Below are 14,734 nucleotides of genomic sequence, written 5' to 3'. Positions count from 1 at the left end.
TGTTGGCAAGGATGTGGGGAAAAAGGTACACTCATAACTGCTGGTAGGACTGCAAATTGGTGCAGTTAATATGGAAAGCAGTATGGAGATTTCTTGGAAAATTGGGAATGGAACCACCATTTGACCCAGCTATCCCTCTCCTTGGTCTATACCCAAAAGACTTAAAAACAGCATACTACAGGGACACAGCCACGTCAATGTTTATAGCAGCACAATTCACAATAGCTAAACTGTGGAACCAACATAGATGCCCTTCAGTTGATGAATGGATAAAAAAATATATTAAATATACACAGTGGAATATTACTGAGCAATAAAAGAGAATAAAATCATAGCATTTGCAGGTAAATGGATGGAGTTACAGTAATAGTATTTTTAAATACCAAAATCAAAATAATCCAGGTATCTATAATGAATAAATTATGTATTCATGCAATGGAAAATAAAAGTAAAATAACTGGACTGGGGTTGTAGCTCAATGGGAGAGCCCTTACCTAGCATGTGTGAGGCTCTGGGTTCATTTGATCCTCAGCACTGCATGAAAGTTTCAAAAAGTATGTATCCATGTACAACTAAAAATATTTGTAAAAGGTAAAATAACCACAAGGATATAGGGGGGAAAAAGAATTTCCACAATGCTGAGTAAAAAATAATGCAAAATGTATATACTGTATTTCATTTGTATAAAATTTAAAAACATATAGAACTACATAGCATTAAAAAGCAGAGTAATGGAAAGTGGAGAAGAAGGAAGGGCTTGTGATTGGGAATAGAAAGACTTGGATGCTGGAAGTGTTCTCTTATTTTACCTATATGGTAGTTCATGGGTATTTGCTTTGTGGAAGTTTATTGAGATATACATTTGGGTTTTGTACATTATTTTTTGTGTGTGGTACTTAATTTTAAAATGAAAATAATTAGAGATTATCATATCTCACCCATTAAATTTGCAAATTTTAATACATCTTGTGTGGAATATGTTATGTGTATAAGACTTGAAACCTCACATGCATCTTAATAAGTATAACCTTTCTGGAAAGCAGTTTGTGATTCTGAAATGATTAAATATATTGGTCCCTCCCCCCACCCATCCATGGTTTTTCCCTCAGGAATCTGCTATAAGAGAAAAAATCTGGTACATCTATGTAGTATGTGCATTAAAGACGTTAATTAACATGTATTTTATATGATTAGAAGAATGGATAATATATATTATTAATATATATTATTCAAACCACTGAATTTTTGTTCATGTTTTTTCATAACACGGTAAAATGAATATGCTTCAAAAGAATACAGAATTAGCTGGGCATGGTGGCTCATGCCTATAATCCAGGGATTTGGGAAGTTGAGGCAGGAAAATTACAAGTTTGAGGCCAGCTCAGCAGCTTAGTGAGGTCTTCAGCAATTTAGTGAGACCCTGTCTCAACATAAAAAATAAAAAGGATAGGGGATGTAGCTCAGTGGTAAAAAGCCCCTGGATTTAGTCTCCAGTATAAAAAAAAAATACAGAATTATAGGTTCATTAAGATCTCATCAGTGTTTAAAAAATGTTTAAACTGTGCAAGAGTATTTTCTAAAATACGCAGAGTAAGCAGTTAAGATTATGGATTCCCCCCCCCCTTTTGCCCTTTAACAATTTCCCCTCAGAAGCAAATATTTTGATAATCCAAAGGGGAAAGCTACAAACAAAGCTTATCTTATTTTCTGGCCCTACTAGTTTTTTGCTGTTGTTTGTGTGTGTGTGTGTGTGTATGTTTTAATACAGGTCAGCAGTACCTTTGTAGTGTAGGTGGGTAGTTGGATAAACCCAGGGCCTTGTGCATGCTAGACAAGTGCTCTACTACTGAGCTTCCCCTATAAGTGTCTTTGTTTTTTTTTTTTTCTGAGTGGGGGGCAGGGGTTGTCGGGTTAACCAGGGATTGAACCCAGGGTCTCCAGCATGGTAAGCTAACACTCTACCCCTGAGCTACATTCCCCTCTTCCCCTCTTTCCCATCAGTGCCTTTCAATCAAAGCTTTCTGTCTTTGTATTTCTTGGTATTCATATCTGCCTCAATTTTTATTTTCCAAAAATTATAAATAAAAAAAATTGGGCAACTATCTCTTTCTAAAGTCTAAAGTTATTTCCAAATTAAATTTCCCTACTGTTTATTTCTTTATCTAGGTTTGGGGATGCTGTAAAAGGTAATTTGGTGGTGGGCACATTATCTTGGCCATCCCCGTGGGTGATTGTTATTGGCTCCTTCTTTTCAACATGTGGGGCTGGACTTCAGAGCCTCACAGGTGCCCCAAGGCTGCTTCAGGCTATTGCCAAGGATAACATCATACCATTTCTGAGGGTGAGTGACTTTTTCCTATATCCTCTTCTTTTTTCCACATTTTATGAGAAACAGTGTGGTCTTTGTGGGCTTAGGTATTACTAGCTCATAAATATGGAAATGTGGGGTTTTAGTACAAGACCCTCTAAATTCTAGTATGAGTTTATATATGTTTGCTGTAAGGGTGTTTAAAAGACAACACTTTTGTAACACTGTTATTTTTCAGATGTCAAATTGTAGGCTACAAGAATGAGGGCACATAGACTAACTATGACTATGACTGATATTTTCCCTTCTATACATAGGTTTTTGGTCACAGCAAAGCCAATGGGGAACCTACCTGGGCTTTACTTCTAACTGCTGCTATTGCAGAGCTGGGAATCCTTATTGCCTCCCTGGATCTTGTGGCCCCAATTCTTTCCATGTAAGAGCCAGGTGTTCTCTTCAATTATTCTTGCTTAAATGACATATAACACATGATTTCCACAAATCATTTAACAGTAATTATAGTGACATAGTAGGCTAAATACAGGTTTTACTTCACTTAAATAATATTCCTGAGAACTTTCATGTAAGGCTAGCTTATAAATTACCATGGGTTTTTCTCTACTTATACAACTTGAATTTTTCCTATCCCCTCTTTTTTTTAATGGTACTAGGGATTGAACCCAGGGAATGTTAGGCAAACACTCTACCACTAAGATGTAACCCTAGTCCTTATTGTTCTTCCAGGTTTTTTCTCATGTGTTACCTCTTTGTGAACTTGGCATGTGCCTTGCAAACATTACTTCGAACACCCAACTGGAGGCCCCGATTCCGCTACTACCACTGGTAGGTCTCCTTGTTTTCTTCTTTTGGAGAGGAAATATTTCTAAGCTAGAAAACTAGGAGATTCTGGGTTCTTTTTTTTTATTTTTTTTTTTAGAGAGAAAGAGAATTTTAATATTTATTTTTCAGTTTTCGATGGACACAACATCTTTGTATGTGGTGCTGCGGATCGAACCTGGGCCGCACGCATGCCAGGCGAGTGCGCTACCGCTTGAGCCACATCCCCAGCCCCCAGATTCTGGGTTCTTGATACATTTGTTTTTCTTGGCCAGCCATTCTATAAGTCTATTTTAACATTTAGTTCTCATGCGGATCCTCACTTTTTTATTGAATTTTTTTTCTAAATCACATTGTAATAACTTGATCACTTTATAATATCACACTAAGAATAAAGATAACTATAATATACATTATTTCCAGGCATTTTCATTCTTTAGGTTAAAACAACCTTTCCATTACAATTCTATTTTCCCATTTCCCTCTTAGCTAAGCACTTAACTTCATCCCTTTTTATTTTGCTCTCATATTCTCATCAGTTTTCATTCACTCACTTTCTTCCTTAGGAGAATTTCATTTAGTAGTTAAGAATGTTGACTGGATTCAGGTGATCCAAGTTCATAGCTTAAAACTACTTCCTCACATTGTAACCTTCAGCAAAGCACATAACCATGTAAAATCTCATTTTACTTGTTGTAAAAGGGACTAATAAGTCTGGAGTTCTTAGTACAGTGTCTGGTACATAGTAAAGCTGTTAATGAAATGGTGTTGCTACTGTTGTGGTTAAGCATCCCCAGTCCTGAAGGAGCCATCCAAGTTTTCTGGTTCCCATCCCATCTTCTTTTTCATAACCGAAGAGTTTTTAAGTTATATTTTATATGTACCTGTTACTTCATTCCTCTTTGCTAGCTTTCCTTTTCTGGCTTCAGTTACCAATGGTGGGAAGTGATATGGTAGACAAAAATTTTTTAGACTTTTCAACGGATTTTAACACTTCTGATCTTCTTTCTAGTCTTAAATTTAGTTTAAAATTCATTATGAACATTTTTGTTTTGCTAGCTTCTATTTTTTTTTTATTTTTATGAGATCTTCTCTAAGTTAATAACTTTCCTAGTCACACTTTAAAATTTCCTAGTCACAGAGCTAGGATGTTCATTCTGCACACAGAAGAGCTTCAGGAAATGTAGTTATCTAATTTTATTTGATCAAAGCACATATTTCAGGTAGGGGCTGTGGTTCTGCGGTAGAGCACTTGTCTGGCATGCTTGACTCCTTAAGTTTAAAGCCCACCCAGTACTACATACGTTATAGACAGACAGACAAGACAGACAGACTGACTGACTGATCTTTATTTTAAAGAGGCATATAAAAAAAAAAAAACAAGTATTTCATTATTCCCTACCAAGTTTCTCTTATGTACTGTAAGGAAACTCATAGCAAATTTTCCTCAGTGGGGCTGGGGATGTGGCTCAAGCAGTAGCGCGCTCGTCTGGCATGCGTGCGGCCCGGATTCGATCCTCAGCACCACATACCAACAAAGATGTTGTGTCCGCCGAGAACTAAAAAATAAATATTAAAAAATTCTTTCTCTCTCTCTCCCTCTATCACTCTCTTTAAAAAAAAAAAAAATTTCCTCAGTGGGTTCTGAGTTATCCTAATGAAATGTTCATAAAATTTTCAGAAATAATTATATGAAAAAATCTTAAAGATTATAGAGTTATTAACATTTCTGGCTGCATGTTCAATATCTGCTTTGCCAAATTAGTATTAATTGTCCTCCTCATTACAGATGATGTTTGTAGAGTTGCTGTTCTCTCATGTTTTTATAGCCATGGGGAGAAATCCTCTATTACAAAGGATGCTTTGGGGGCTCAGTACAGATCTACCACCTGTTTGTGGTCAGTTTATGATAAGACAACTATAGAAATTGGGAATAAGTATTTAGAAATTTTATAGCAACTCAAGCTTGCCACATGAGCTGGGGGGGTGGCTTAGTAGTAGAGTACTTGCCCAGTATGCTCAAGGACTTGGGTTGAATCCCCCGCACCACAAGAAAATAAAAACACATTGCCATAACATTCCCTGCTTGAGATAAATTTTCTAACAATGCATTTTTATTGCATTCTACAAAAGTTCCATCTGTAATTGGTTAAAAAATAATAAACCCATACCACAAATAATTTGAGAAGTACCTTTAGCACAGTCTTCTTTTTTTGTTGCTTAAAAGATCCTTATTTATGTTTTGTTTTCAACTTCCTAGGGCCCTCTCTTTCATCGGAATGAGTATCTGTCTAGCTCTGATGTTCATTTCTTCCTGGTATTATGCCATCGTGGCTATGGTAATAGCTGGTATGATCTACAAGTACATTGAGTACCAAGGGTGAGTGTGGATTTCACCTTGATCACTGTTAAAAGTATTAAGATTGGCAATGAAAATTAATTTAGGATCCAGGTTAACTTCATTTGTCCCTAACTAAATTTTGCGTCCCTGATTCTTTTATCATCTTACAGAAGATAATAAACTTTTAATTACGAGAAAGAGTGAATAGCTCAATGAAAAATAACTAAAAGAACATAGCCAAATAATAATGAGAGGTACTAAGCACAATGTAACACTGAAGTCAAGGAATTGTCTGTGAAATAAAAAATTAAATTAGTCCTAAATAATTTTGTTAAAAGAGAGACTTCATAACATTTTGATTCAGAAGATTACATTGAATTTTACTTTCCCACGTATTTTCAGAATAATTTAAGTTCTTGGTCTGTGACACTTTCCTAATCCAAACGACTATTTTATATTACTGCTTTTAAATATACATAGGGACTAAGCAAATGGCCTTCCAGTCTTTATTCTGAATCATTTGTGCAGTGCAATCTGTGGTGCTGGGGGGTGTTCATTTGCTGTCAGTGGATTCATTATGTTAGTGAAGAACATTATATAAATCATTAATATGTTTTATCTTCTTCTTTGTGCATTTGTACTTTTAGATTTAAAAAAAAATGAACTTTATTTTTTGAAATTATACTTACTTGGTTTAAGTCTGTCTCTGCTCTTTTCTCCTTTTTCTTCCAGAGCTGAGAAGGAATGGGGTGATGGTATCCGTGGGCTGTCCCTCAGTGCAGCCCGGTTTGCTTTGCTTCGGCTGGAGGAAGGACCTCCACACACTAAAAACTGGAGGTAAAGAATCAACAAGGCCTAGTGGTGTTTGACACATAGTTAATGCACAAAAAAATATGTGCTTTGTTGATTACAGGATAAGATAATCATACTGCTCAAGGAACTGGAATAATGGACCTTTTTTTTTAACTATCTCAAATCTTTATTGCCTTTTCATCATGTGATTTGTTATCTAGATTTCTATCATTTGTTGCTTTCTCTTGAAGACTGATAAATTTGAGATAATACTGAGAGCATTCAAAATAACTCAGTACCCTCATCTTATTCCTCTGACTTCTTCCTATTATCAAATTACATGTTTTATACAGATCTCCTGAATTAAAGTGGGAATTGACATTCTTTTTCCCAAATCCAAAATGTTTTCTCCCTCCACCCTCATCTAACCTCTTCACAGGCCTCAGTTGCTTGTATTACTGAAACTAGATGAAGACTTACATGTCAAGCATCCTCGCCTCCTCACCTTTGCCTCACAGCTCAAAGCAGGAAAGGGTCTCACTATTGTGGGTTCTGTCATTGTGGGGAACTTCCTGGAGAACTATGGTGAAGCTTTAGCTGCTGAGCAGGTAAGAGTCAAGATTTATTGACTTGATAGAACTTAGTGTAAGCATTGTGATGTTTGGTACTAAAAGTTCAGACTTATAAATCAATTCATTTCCTGTGTGATCTAGGTTTCCCAGTTAGGGCTAATTCTTTTTTTGTTTTTTCTTTGTGGTACTAGAGATTGAACTCAGAGTCTTGCAAGTTAGGCAGGCACTCCACAGCCCTTCTTATTCATTTATTTATTTATAAAGGATTTCACTAAATTTCCGAGGTTGGCCTCAGAGTTGCAATCCCCTTACCTCAACCTCCCACATAATCCCAAACTGGATTACAAGCATGTATCACCATGCCCTACCAGTGCTGACTTTTGAACAGTCATTGTTTTAGTCAGCTTTTTTGCTGCTGTGCCAAAAGACATGACAAGAACAATTTTAAGGAAAAAAAGTTTTTTGGGGGGGTTCACAGTTTCAGAGGTCTCTGTCTACAGACAGCAGACTTCATTTCTTAGGGCCTGAGGTGAGGCAGAACACCATGACAGAAGAGTGTGGTGGAGGAAAGCAGCTCAGGACATGGCATCAGGAAGTAGGGGAGAAATCTGCTCAGCAAGGACAAAATATAAACCCCAAAGGTACACCCCCAGGTACCCACCTTCTGCAGCTACACCCTGCCTACAGTTATTACCAAGATAATCCCCATCATAGGATTAATGCACTGATTAGGTTAAACCTCTTATAATCCAATGGTTTCATTTTTTTTCTTTTTTTTTCCATTTACATTTTTCTTAATTTTTTTTATTGGTTGTTCACAACATTACAAAGCTCTTGACATATCATATTTCATACATTAGATTGAAGTGGGTTATGAACCCCCAATTTTACCCCAAATGCAGATTGCAGAATCACGTCGGTTACACATCCACAATTTTACATAATGCCCTATTAGTAATTGTTGTATTCTGCTACCTTTCCTATCCCCTACTATCCCCCCTCCCCTTCCCTCACATCTTCTCTCTCTACCCCATCTACTGTAATTCATTTCTCTCCTTGTTTATTTTCCCATTCCCCTCACAACCTCTTATATGTAATTTTGTATAGCAATGAGGGTCTCCCTTCATTTCCATGCAATTTCCCTTTTCTCTCCCTTTCCCTCCCATCTCATGTCTCTGTTTAATGTTAATCTTTTCTTCCTGCTCTTCCTCCCTGCTCTGTTCATAGTTGCTCTCATTATATCAAAGAAGACATTTGGTATTTGTTTTTTAGGGATTGGCTAGCTTCACTAAGCATAATCTGCTCTAGTGCCATCCATTTCCCTGCAAATTCTATGATTTTGACATTTTTTATTGCTGCATAGTACTCCATTGTGTATAGATGCCACATTTTTTTATCCATTCATCTATTGAAGGGCATCTGGGTTGGTTCCACAGTCTAGCTATTGTGAATTGTGCTGCTATGAACATCGATGTGGCAGTATCCCTGTAGCATGCTCTTTTAAGGTCTTCAGGGAATAGTCCGAGAAGGGCAATAGCAGGGTCAAATGGTGGTTCCATTCCCAGCTTTCCCAGGAATCTCCAAACTGCTTTCCAACCAATTATTTCATTTTTAACCTTTCTTTTTTTAATATTTATTTTTTAGTTATAGGTGGGCACAGTATCTTTATTTTATTATTGTTTTTATTTTTTATGTGGTGCTGAGGATCGAACCCAGTGCCTTACACATGCTAGGTGAGCGCTCTACCACTGAGCCACAGCCCCAGCCCCTCTAACCTTTCTTGTATTGTCTCAAACATGAGCTTTCAGGGCACACCTGATATCAAAACCATAACAGTTATATTCTTCCAGATAATAAGTTTAACCAGAAGACAACTGTCTATTCTTCCTTCCCATTTTAAATCATGAGTAAGCTGTAGATTATTAAACCTGAAAATTATTCCCAAATAGATTCCAAACATTGATCACTGAGAGAAATTAAATAATTAAATCTATCATTTGAACTGTAGGAACAGTTCCTAAATCTTATGACGAGGAGAAAGGAACAACTCCTCTTCCACTTTACCAACTTATGTGATATCATAAGCAAGATTCCTTTATCATTTCTGTTTACTGAATATCTGAGTTCTACCTGAAGAAGGAAGTCGTTTTCTAATATTTATATTTTCCAGCCTTTTCCTTTTTTTTTTTTTTTCCTTCCAGTCCTGGAGATTGAACCCAAGGCTTCACACATGCTAGGCAAGCACTTTACCACTTGAGCTACATCCCCAGCTCTAATATTTATTGTAAATGACAGAACTAATCCTGTTGTTGGAAAATTTTCAACTGTATTTCAGAATTTTTTCTGGATTTCATTTCAGAATGCTTTGAAACCCTAAAAACCAGAAATACTAAGAAACATTAAAATGATGGTCAAAATTCATAAAAAGAGCACAAGATTGCAAGTCACAGTTCTTATCCTCCTATGCCACTGACTTAATCTTTGCTTTGAAAAATTAGATCCATCTTCTACACCATTATTCCTTTCCCTTTTCCACAAAGAGGGCTAAATGAAATAAAAATATCAGTAATAATCACCATTGAAATGTCAAAAAGGATACAAAATGGGAGAAGCAACAAGGAAAACTTACCTAGGAAAATCCTGAAGAGATACTGAATCATCAGATTGAATTTCTGAAAGTGAAGTCAGTGCATTACTATAACTAAGGAAGGAAAGAGATAATGTTCACACTAGTGAACTCTCTAGGTCATTAAGAAAGTAGTTTGAGTATTTGCTTTGTTGAATATTTGCTTTGTGGGGCTCCCTATTCTCAAGTTTTTGATATGTTATAAAGGAAGAAAAGCAGAATAGAGAAAAAAGCAGTGAAACTCCCAGTAGACTACCAGCACTGAAAGGTGAAAAGGACAAAGGATGATATTTCAGTGGAATAATTTTAATTTTTTGGACTTTAAACATTTAAAAAGAGATGGGGAGTATCATGTGGAGAAGGAATAATGATTTTTTTAAAATTTTTATTTTTACATTTACGTGGTGCTGAGAATCGAACCCAGTGCCTCATGCATGCGAGGCGAGCACTCTACCACTGGGCCACAACCCCAACCCCAAGGAATAATGATTTTAATGGTCTAGGGAAAAGCAATTCATTATTGAGGTTTTGTGTTTCTTTCAGACCATTAAGCACCTAATGGAGGCAGAGAAGGTAAAAGGATTCTGCCAGCTGGTGGTGGCTGCCAAGCTGAGAGAAGGCATTTCCCACCTTATCCAATCATGTGGCCTTGGGGGCATGAAGCACAACACAGTGGTGATGGGCTGGCCCAATGGTTGGCGGCAAAGTGAAGATGCTCGTGCTTGGAAGACTTTTATTGGTACAAAACATTTTCCATATTAACCTAAAGGCCCAAATTGGGAATAGAGTTGAATCCCTTTTACACCAACCGTAGCCCCTAACCTTCTAAAGTAAGCATTATGCCATTGCTGAAGCATGGTCTTATGAGGCCACCTAAAAAACTACTAGTGTTAATGACCTGATTTTACCTATCCTCTCCAGCTTTACATTTATATTCATGAGTTGTTTAGTTCTATCAAGTATTGGGCTAGGAATTATCTCCAAAATTGCCATGTTTTCACTTATGATTTTTCGTACTTATATCCTCACATGAATTGGAGGATAGTCCTTCAGCATCAAAATCTCCCAACTTCACTTATGCCTCCTTGAAAGTGTAGTAATAAGAGTATATCTAGTAAAGTAAACCATGATCCTCAATCCAAATCAGCTAGCTATTCAGATTTCTCTCAGTGAGTTTAGTTACTTAATGGGGTATAATCTATACTATACTATGTATTTGGGCATCTTTTGCTCAAAGAAATGTAATCCTTGGGCTGGGGATGTGGCTCAAGCAGTGGCACGCTTGCTTGGCATGCGTGTGGCCCGGGTTTGATCCTCAGCACCACATACAAACAAAGATGTTGTGTCTGATGCTGAAAACTAAAAATTCTCTCTCTCTCTCTCTCTCTCTCTTAAAAAAAAATTTTTTTAAAAATTAAAAAAAAAGAGATGTAATCCTTATTTTCCTGACCCAGTGGGAAGTAAAGCAAACCTAAGGATTCTTCTCTGCTTATCTTGATTTTCTCTTTTTTTCTCCCTAGGAACAGTTCGAGTGACAACTGCCGCCCATCTTGCCCTGTTGGTAGCTAAAAACATCTCCTTCTTTCCCAGCAATGTGGAACAGTTTTCTGAGGGCAACATTGATGTGTGGTGGATTGTGCATGATGGGGGGATGCTCATGCTTTTACCATTCCTACTGAAACAGCACAAGGTATTTTAGGCAACTTTAAGTCTTTCTCCCTTCTGTCTTGTTTGACTATACAAATTCTTTCTTGATTATATAGTGTTGTGGCTTAAAATCAAAAAGTCAGGCATTATTCTTGAGTTTTCCATAACCCAGTTTCAAACTTTACGAGAAATAGTTTTTTTTTTAATAATTGATAACAATCTAACTTCAAATGTAAGTCAGAAAATAAAGTTTCCCTTTGGAAAAAATGGTAATGTGTGAACACATATTAAAAAGAAAAGTTTCTAAAGGGAGTATAAGGAGTGTGTGTGTGTGTGTGTGTGTGTGTGTGTGTGTGTGAGAGTGAGAGAGAGAGAGAGAGAGGGGTACTCATTCTTTGGTAAGACTAGGTAGAGTGAAATTAAATTAGTCTTGTATCATTAATGTACTGTCTGAATAAAGCATCCTCTTAATGTATCACAAGTGAGGACACATTGATATGTTATTTTCCTCAAACATCAAATAAGAAATCATTTCTTCAGTGCACCCATCATAGCTGATTGTCCTCTAATCAGCTTTGACACTGTTTATCAATCAGAGGTGGCATCATATCCCACATATTGAGGGCTCAGTCCCACAAAATGACCCTCCCATTTCTTCTACTAATTACAGGCCCCAGGTTTGATTTACCTAATGCTTGTGACTGACCTGCTATAAATGAGGGTTCCTATGATCCCCTCCTTGTTCTAGAGTGGCTTACAGAACTGAGAAACACTTTATTCCATTTACTGGATTATTATAAAGAATATTATAATCAAAGGATGCAGATGAAGAGATGCACAAGGCATATGGGGAGAAGCATGAGTTTTCATGCCCTTTCTGAAGCCATCATGTTTAGCTATCTAGAAGTTCCCTGAACCGAGTTCTTTAGGGATTTCATAGAGACTTTATTACATAGGAATTATTCATCAAATCATTGGCTATTGGTGATCAATTTAACCTTCTATCCCTCTGTCCTCCTAAGTAGTTGTGGATTTGGGCTGAAAGTTCTAACCCACTAATCTGCCTCAGTCTTTCTGGTGACCTGCCCTGCTTCTGAAGCTATGCAGAGGCTGCTAGTTATGGACCAACTCATTGGCATACAAAAACATACTTAGCACCATGAAGATGCAAAGGATTTTAGGAGTCATATGCTAAGAAATAGTGACATATACACAGATAGTGTATATTTCACAATATCACAAGAGACATCTTTTCTTTCTTTGTCAGTTTTTTCTTATCATGGAATCAAGAACTCCTTAAAACTATATTTAATGTGTTTCTTAGTTAATCTTTTGCCCTAATACAATAATATACCAAGCAAGGAACAAATATCCTCATGCCTATAGCAGAGTTGTTTTAAGTCAAAATGCCTCATGTTTTAGAAAATAACTTTAATTCTGCCTTGCATCTGTTTTCCATATACATATGGCATTCTGTCAGGTGTGGCGAAAATGCAGCATACGGATCTTCACAGTAGCTCAACTAGAAGATAACAGTATCCAGATGAAAAAAGACCTGGCCACCTTCCTGTATCATCTGCGCATTGAAGCAGAGGTGGAAGTGGTGGAGATGGTAAGAAAGTGGAGTTTGAGATAGAGGTGACCACTACTCCCCCAACCCCAACCCTATCTTCCTAGAACCTTTTTTGGTTTGGGAAATTATTCAGCTATAAATGTGAATTAATCCCCTACTTCCAATAAAATTCTAATTTGTTGACTTAAATAAGTAGAATACATAATGTATGTTTGGTAATACTTTTTGGTTTTGCTTTCCATTTATTATACAGCTCTTATATTTCTGCCAGATTCTTTTCTGCCTAATATATTTTTAATTCATTCTTAAATTCACAAACAATGAGATTTATGTGTAAAAAATACAGACTAGAGTTTGTGTTTTGTGTTTCAAGGAAACACATGTAATAGATAGATTACAGAAAATATTCAAAGCCTCTGGATTTGATTTATAACCCCAAACTAATGTGTCTTTGTAGATCAGAGACTAGACAGAATACAGGTGAAAGGTTGATATTGTGATATATTTTCTGATTTAAGATACTGAATGGAAGTAAAAATGTGTGGTCTATCCTTCTTTCTCCTTTGTGCATTTTGCCCACTTTGTGTGATGTCTGTGGCAGCACGACAGTGATATATCAGCTTATACTTATGAGCGCACACTGATGATGGAGCAACGGTCCCAGATGCTCCGGCACATGAGGCTATCCAAAACAGAACGGGACAGGGAGGTGAGACTTTGTTGCATTGATCTAATCGTGGCTCTGTGAAGTCTCAGTGAAAGGGATGGTACTGTATTGTTTTCACAGGATGACAAATTCTTTCCTTTTCACTGTATTAGTTATCCCAATAAAATCCCATTTTTTTTTCAAAATAGTTGAAGCATGAGAGAATATTAGGTAGAATAACTTTGTTGGACCTTCCCAGGCACAGTTGGTGAAAGACCGGAATTCAATGCTACGACTGACCAGCATTGGCTCTGATGAGGATGAAGAGACAGAAACCTATCAGGAGAAGGTGCACATGACTTGGACAAAAGACAAGTACATGGCATCCCGGGGACAAAAAGCCAAGTCAATGGAAGGATTCCAAGACCTACTTAACATGCGTCCGTAAGTTTTCTCTCAGAAGCTTATCATGTAAAACAGTATCCTAGTCAGTGACACAGATGTGACTGACTGAACACATAGGATGAATTCTGTTCATTTCAACCACATCCAGCCATTTCTCTATTGTCTGCCTATGCATATTAGCTCCCAAGTGTACACAATACCATCTTGTTTCTCTTCACATAGTTCATCTCCATACTGTTAGCTTATTAAATGAGAAAACTCGGGATTTACTATCATAAGGAAATTATTTTAGTTATCACATTATCCATAGTTAAGTTTAAAAAGCTTTGGACCTCAAGTTTTTAAAATTCAATTGTAACTATTTTCTTTTTGCTTTAACTGTTTGTTTCTTCCCCACCCAGGGACCAGTCCAATGTAAGACGAATGCATACAGCAGTGAAGCTCAATGAGGTTATAGTTAACAAGTCCCATGAAGCAAAGCTGGTTTTGTTGAATATGCCAGGGCCACCCCGAAACCCTGAGGGTGATGAAAACTGTATCCTTTTTGAAAGTGGAACCACCAGTTGGGAAAATCTTATTAGCTCATTTCTTAGATGAGACATCTAGGAAACCATAAAAGTTATTGTCTATGCCCCACTTTCCCTCTTTGAGGAACTCAGACTTTTAAAGTCTTAGGCAAGGATTCTTACAAAGTGGTAAGACTGATTAATCTCCTTTTGGGAAGTTGGGGGTGCAATATATTCTCTCTGAACCCTAAAGACTTTTTAGTTGGTGTCTTATATTAAATGACCATCCTAGAGACAGAATATCCACATTCTTTTTTCTATCCATTTAGCAAAGCCTTTTTCTTTTGGATGGAGTTAGCAGAGAAGCAGCTGAGAATGGAGACTCAAAGTTAAGAAAGAAAAAAGGGATTTTCCCTAATACTTTCATCCCAGAATTGTTTTTTTTTTTTAAGAGAGAGTGAGAGAGGAGAGAGAGAGAGAG

General features: G+C 36.9%; 1 protein-coding gene across 3 annotated transcripts in view; it reads left to right on the top strand.

Annotated features, from left to right (window-relative positions):
• SLC12A6 (solute carrier family 12 member 6) overlaps positions 1-14,734 on the top strand; it is a 98,094-nt gene that overhangs the window by 80,726 nt on the left and 2,634 nt on the right. For all 3 annotated transcript variants that reach the window (XM_081288849.1, XM_081288848.1, XM_081288850.1), the window contains 12 exons: positions 2,167-2,341; positions 2,626-2,744; positions 3,053-3,151; positions 5,406-5,525; positions 6,219-6,323; positions 6,718-6,886; positions 10,020-10,215; positions 10,997-11,166; positions 12,604-12,735; positions 13,298-13,405; positions 13,602-13,786; positions 14,149-14,282. In XM_081288849.1, coding sequence (XP_081144975.1) covers positions 2,167-2,341; positions 2,626-2,744; positions 3,053-3,151; positions 5,406-5,525; positions 6,219-6,323; positions 6,718-6,886; positions 10,020-10,215; positions 10,997-11,166; positions 12,604-12,735; positions 13,298-13,405; positions 13,602-13,786; positions 14,149-14,282 — 1,712 coding nt within the window. The remainder of the gene's footprint in view (positions 1-2,166; positions 2,342-2,625; positions 2,745-3,052; positions 3,152-5,405; positions 5,526-6,218; positions 6,324-6,717; positions 6,887-10,019; positions 10,216-10,996; positions 11,167-12,603; positions 12,736-13,297; positions 13,406-13,601; positions 13,787-14,148; positions 14,283-14,734) is intronic.

This window comes from Spermophilus citellus (assembly GCF_964194105.1).
Source record: "Spermophilus citellus genome assembly, chromosome: 4".
NCBI classification, from domain to species: domain Eukaryota; kingdom Metazoa; phylum Chordata; class Mammalia; order Rodentia; family Sciuridae; genus Spermophilus; species Spermophilus citellus.
Note: the sequence above shows the minus strand (reverse complement) of the source record. Positions and strands in the feature narration are given on the sequence as shown.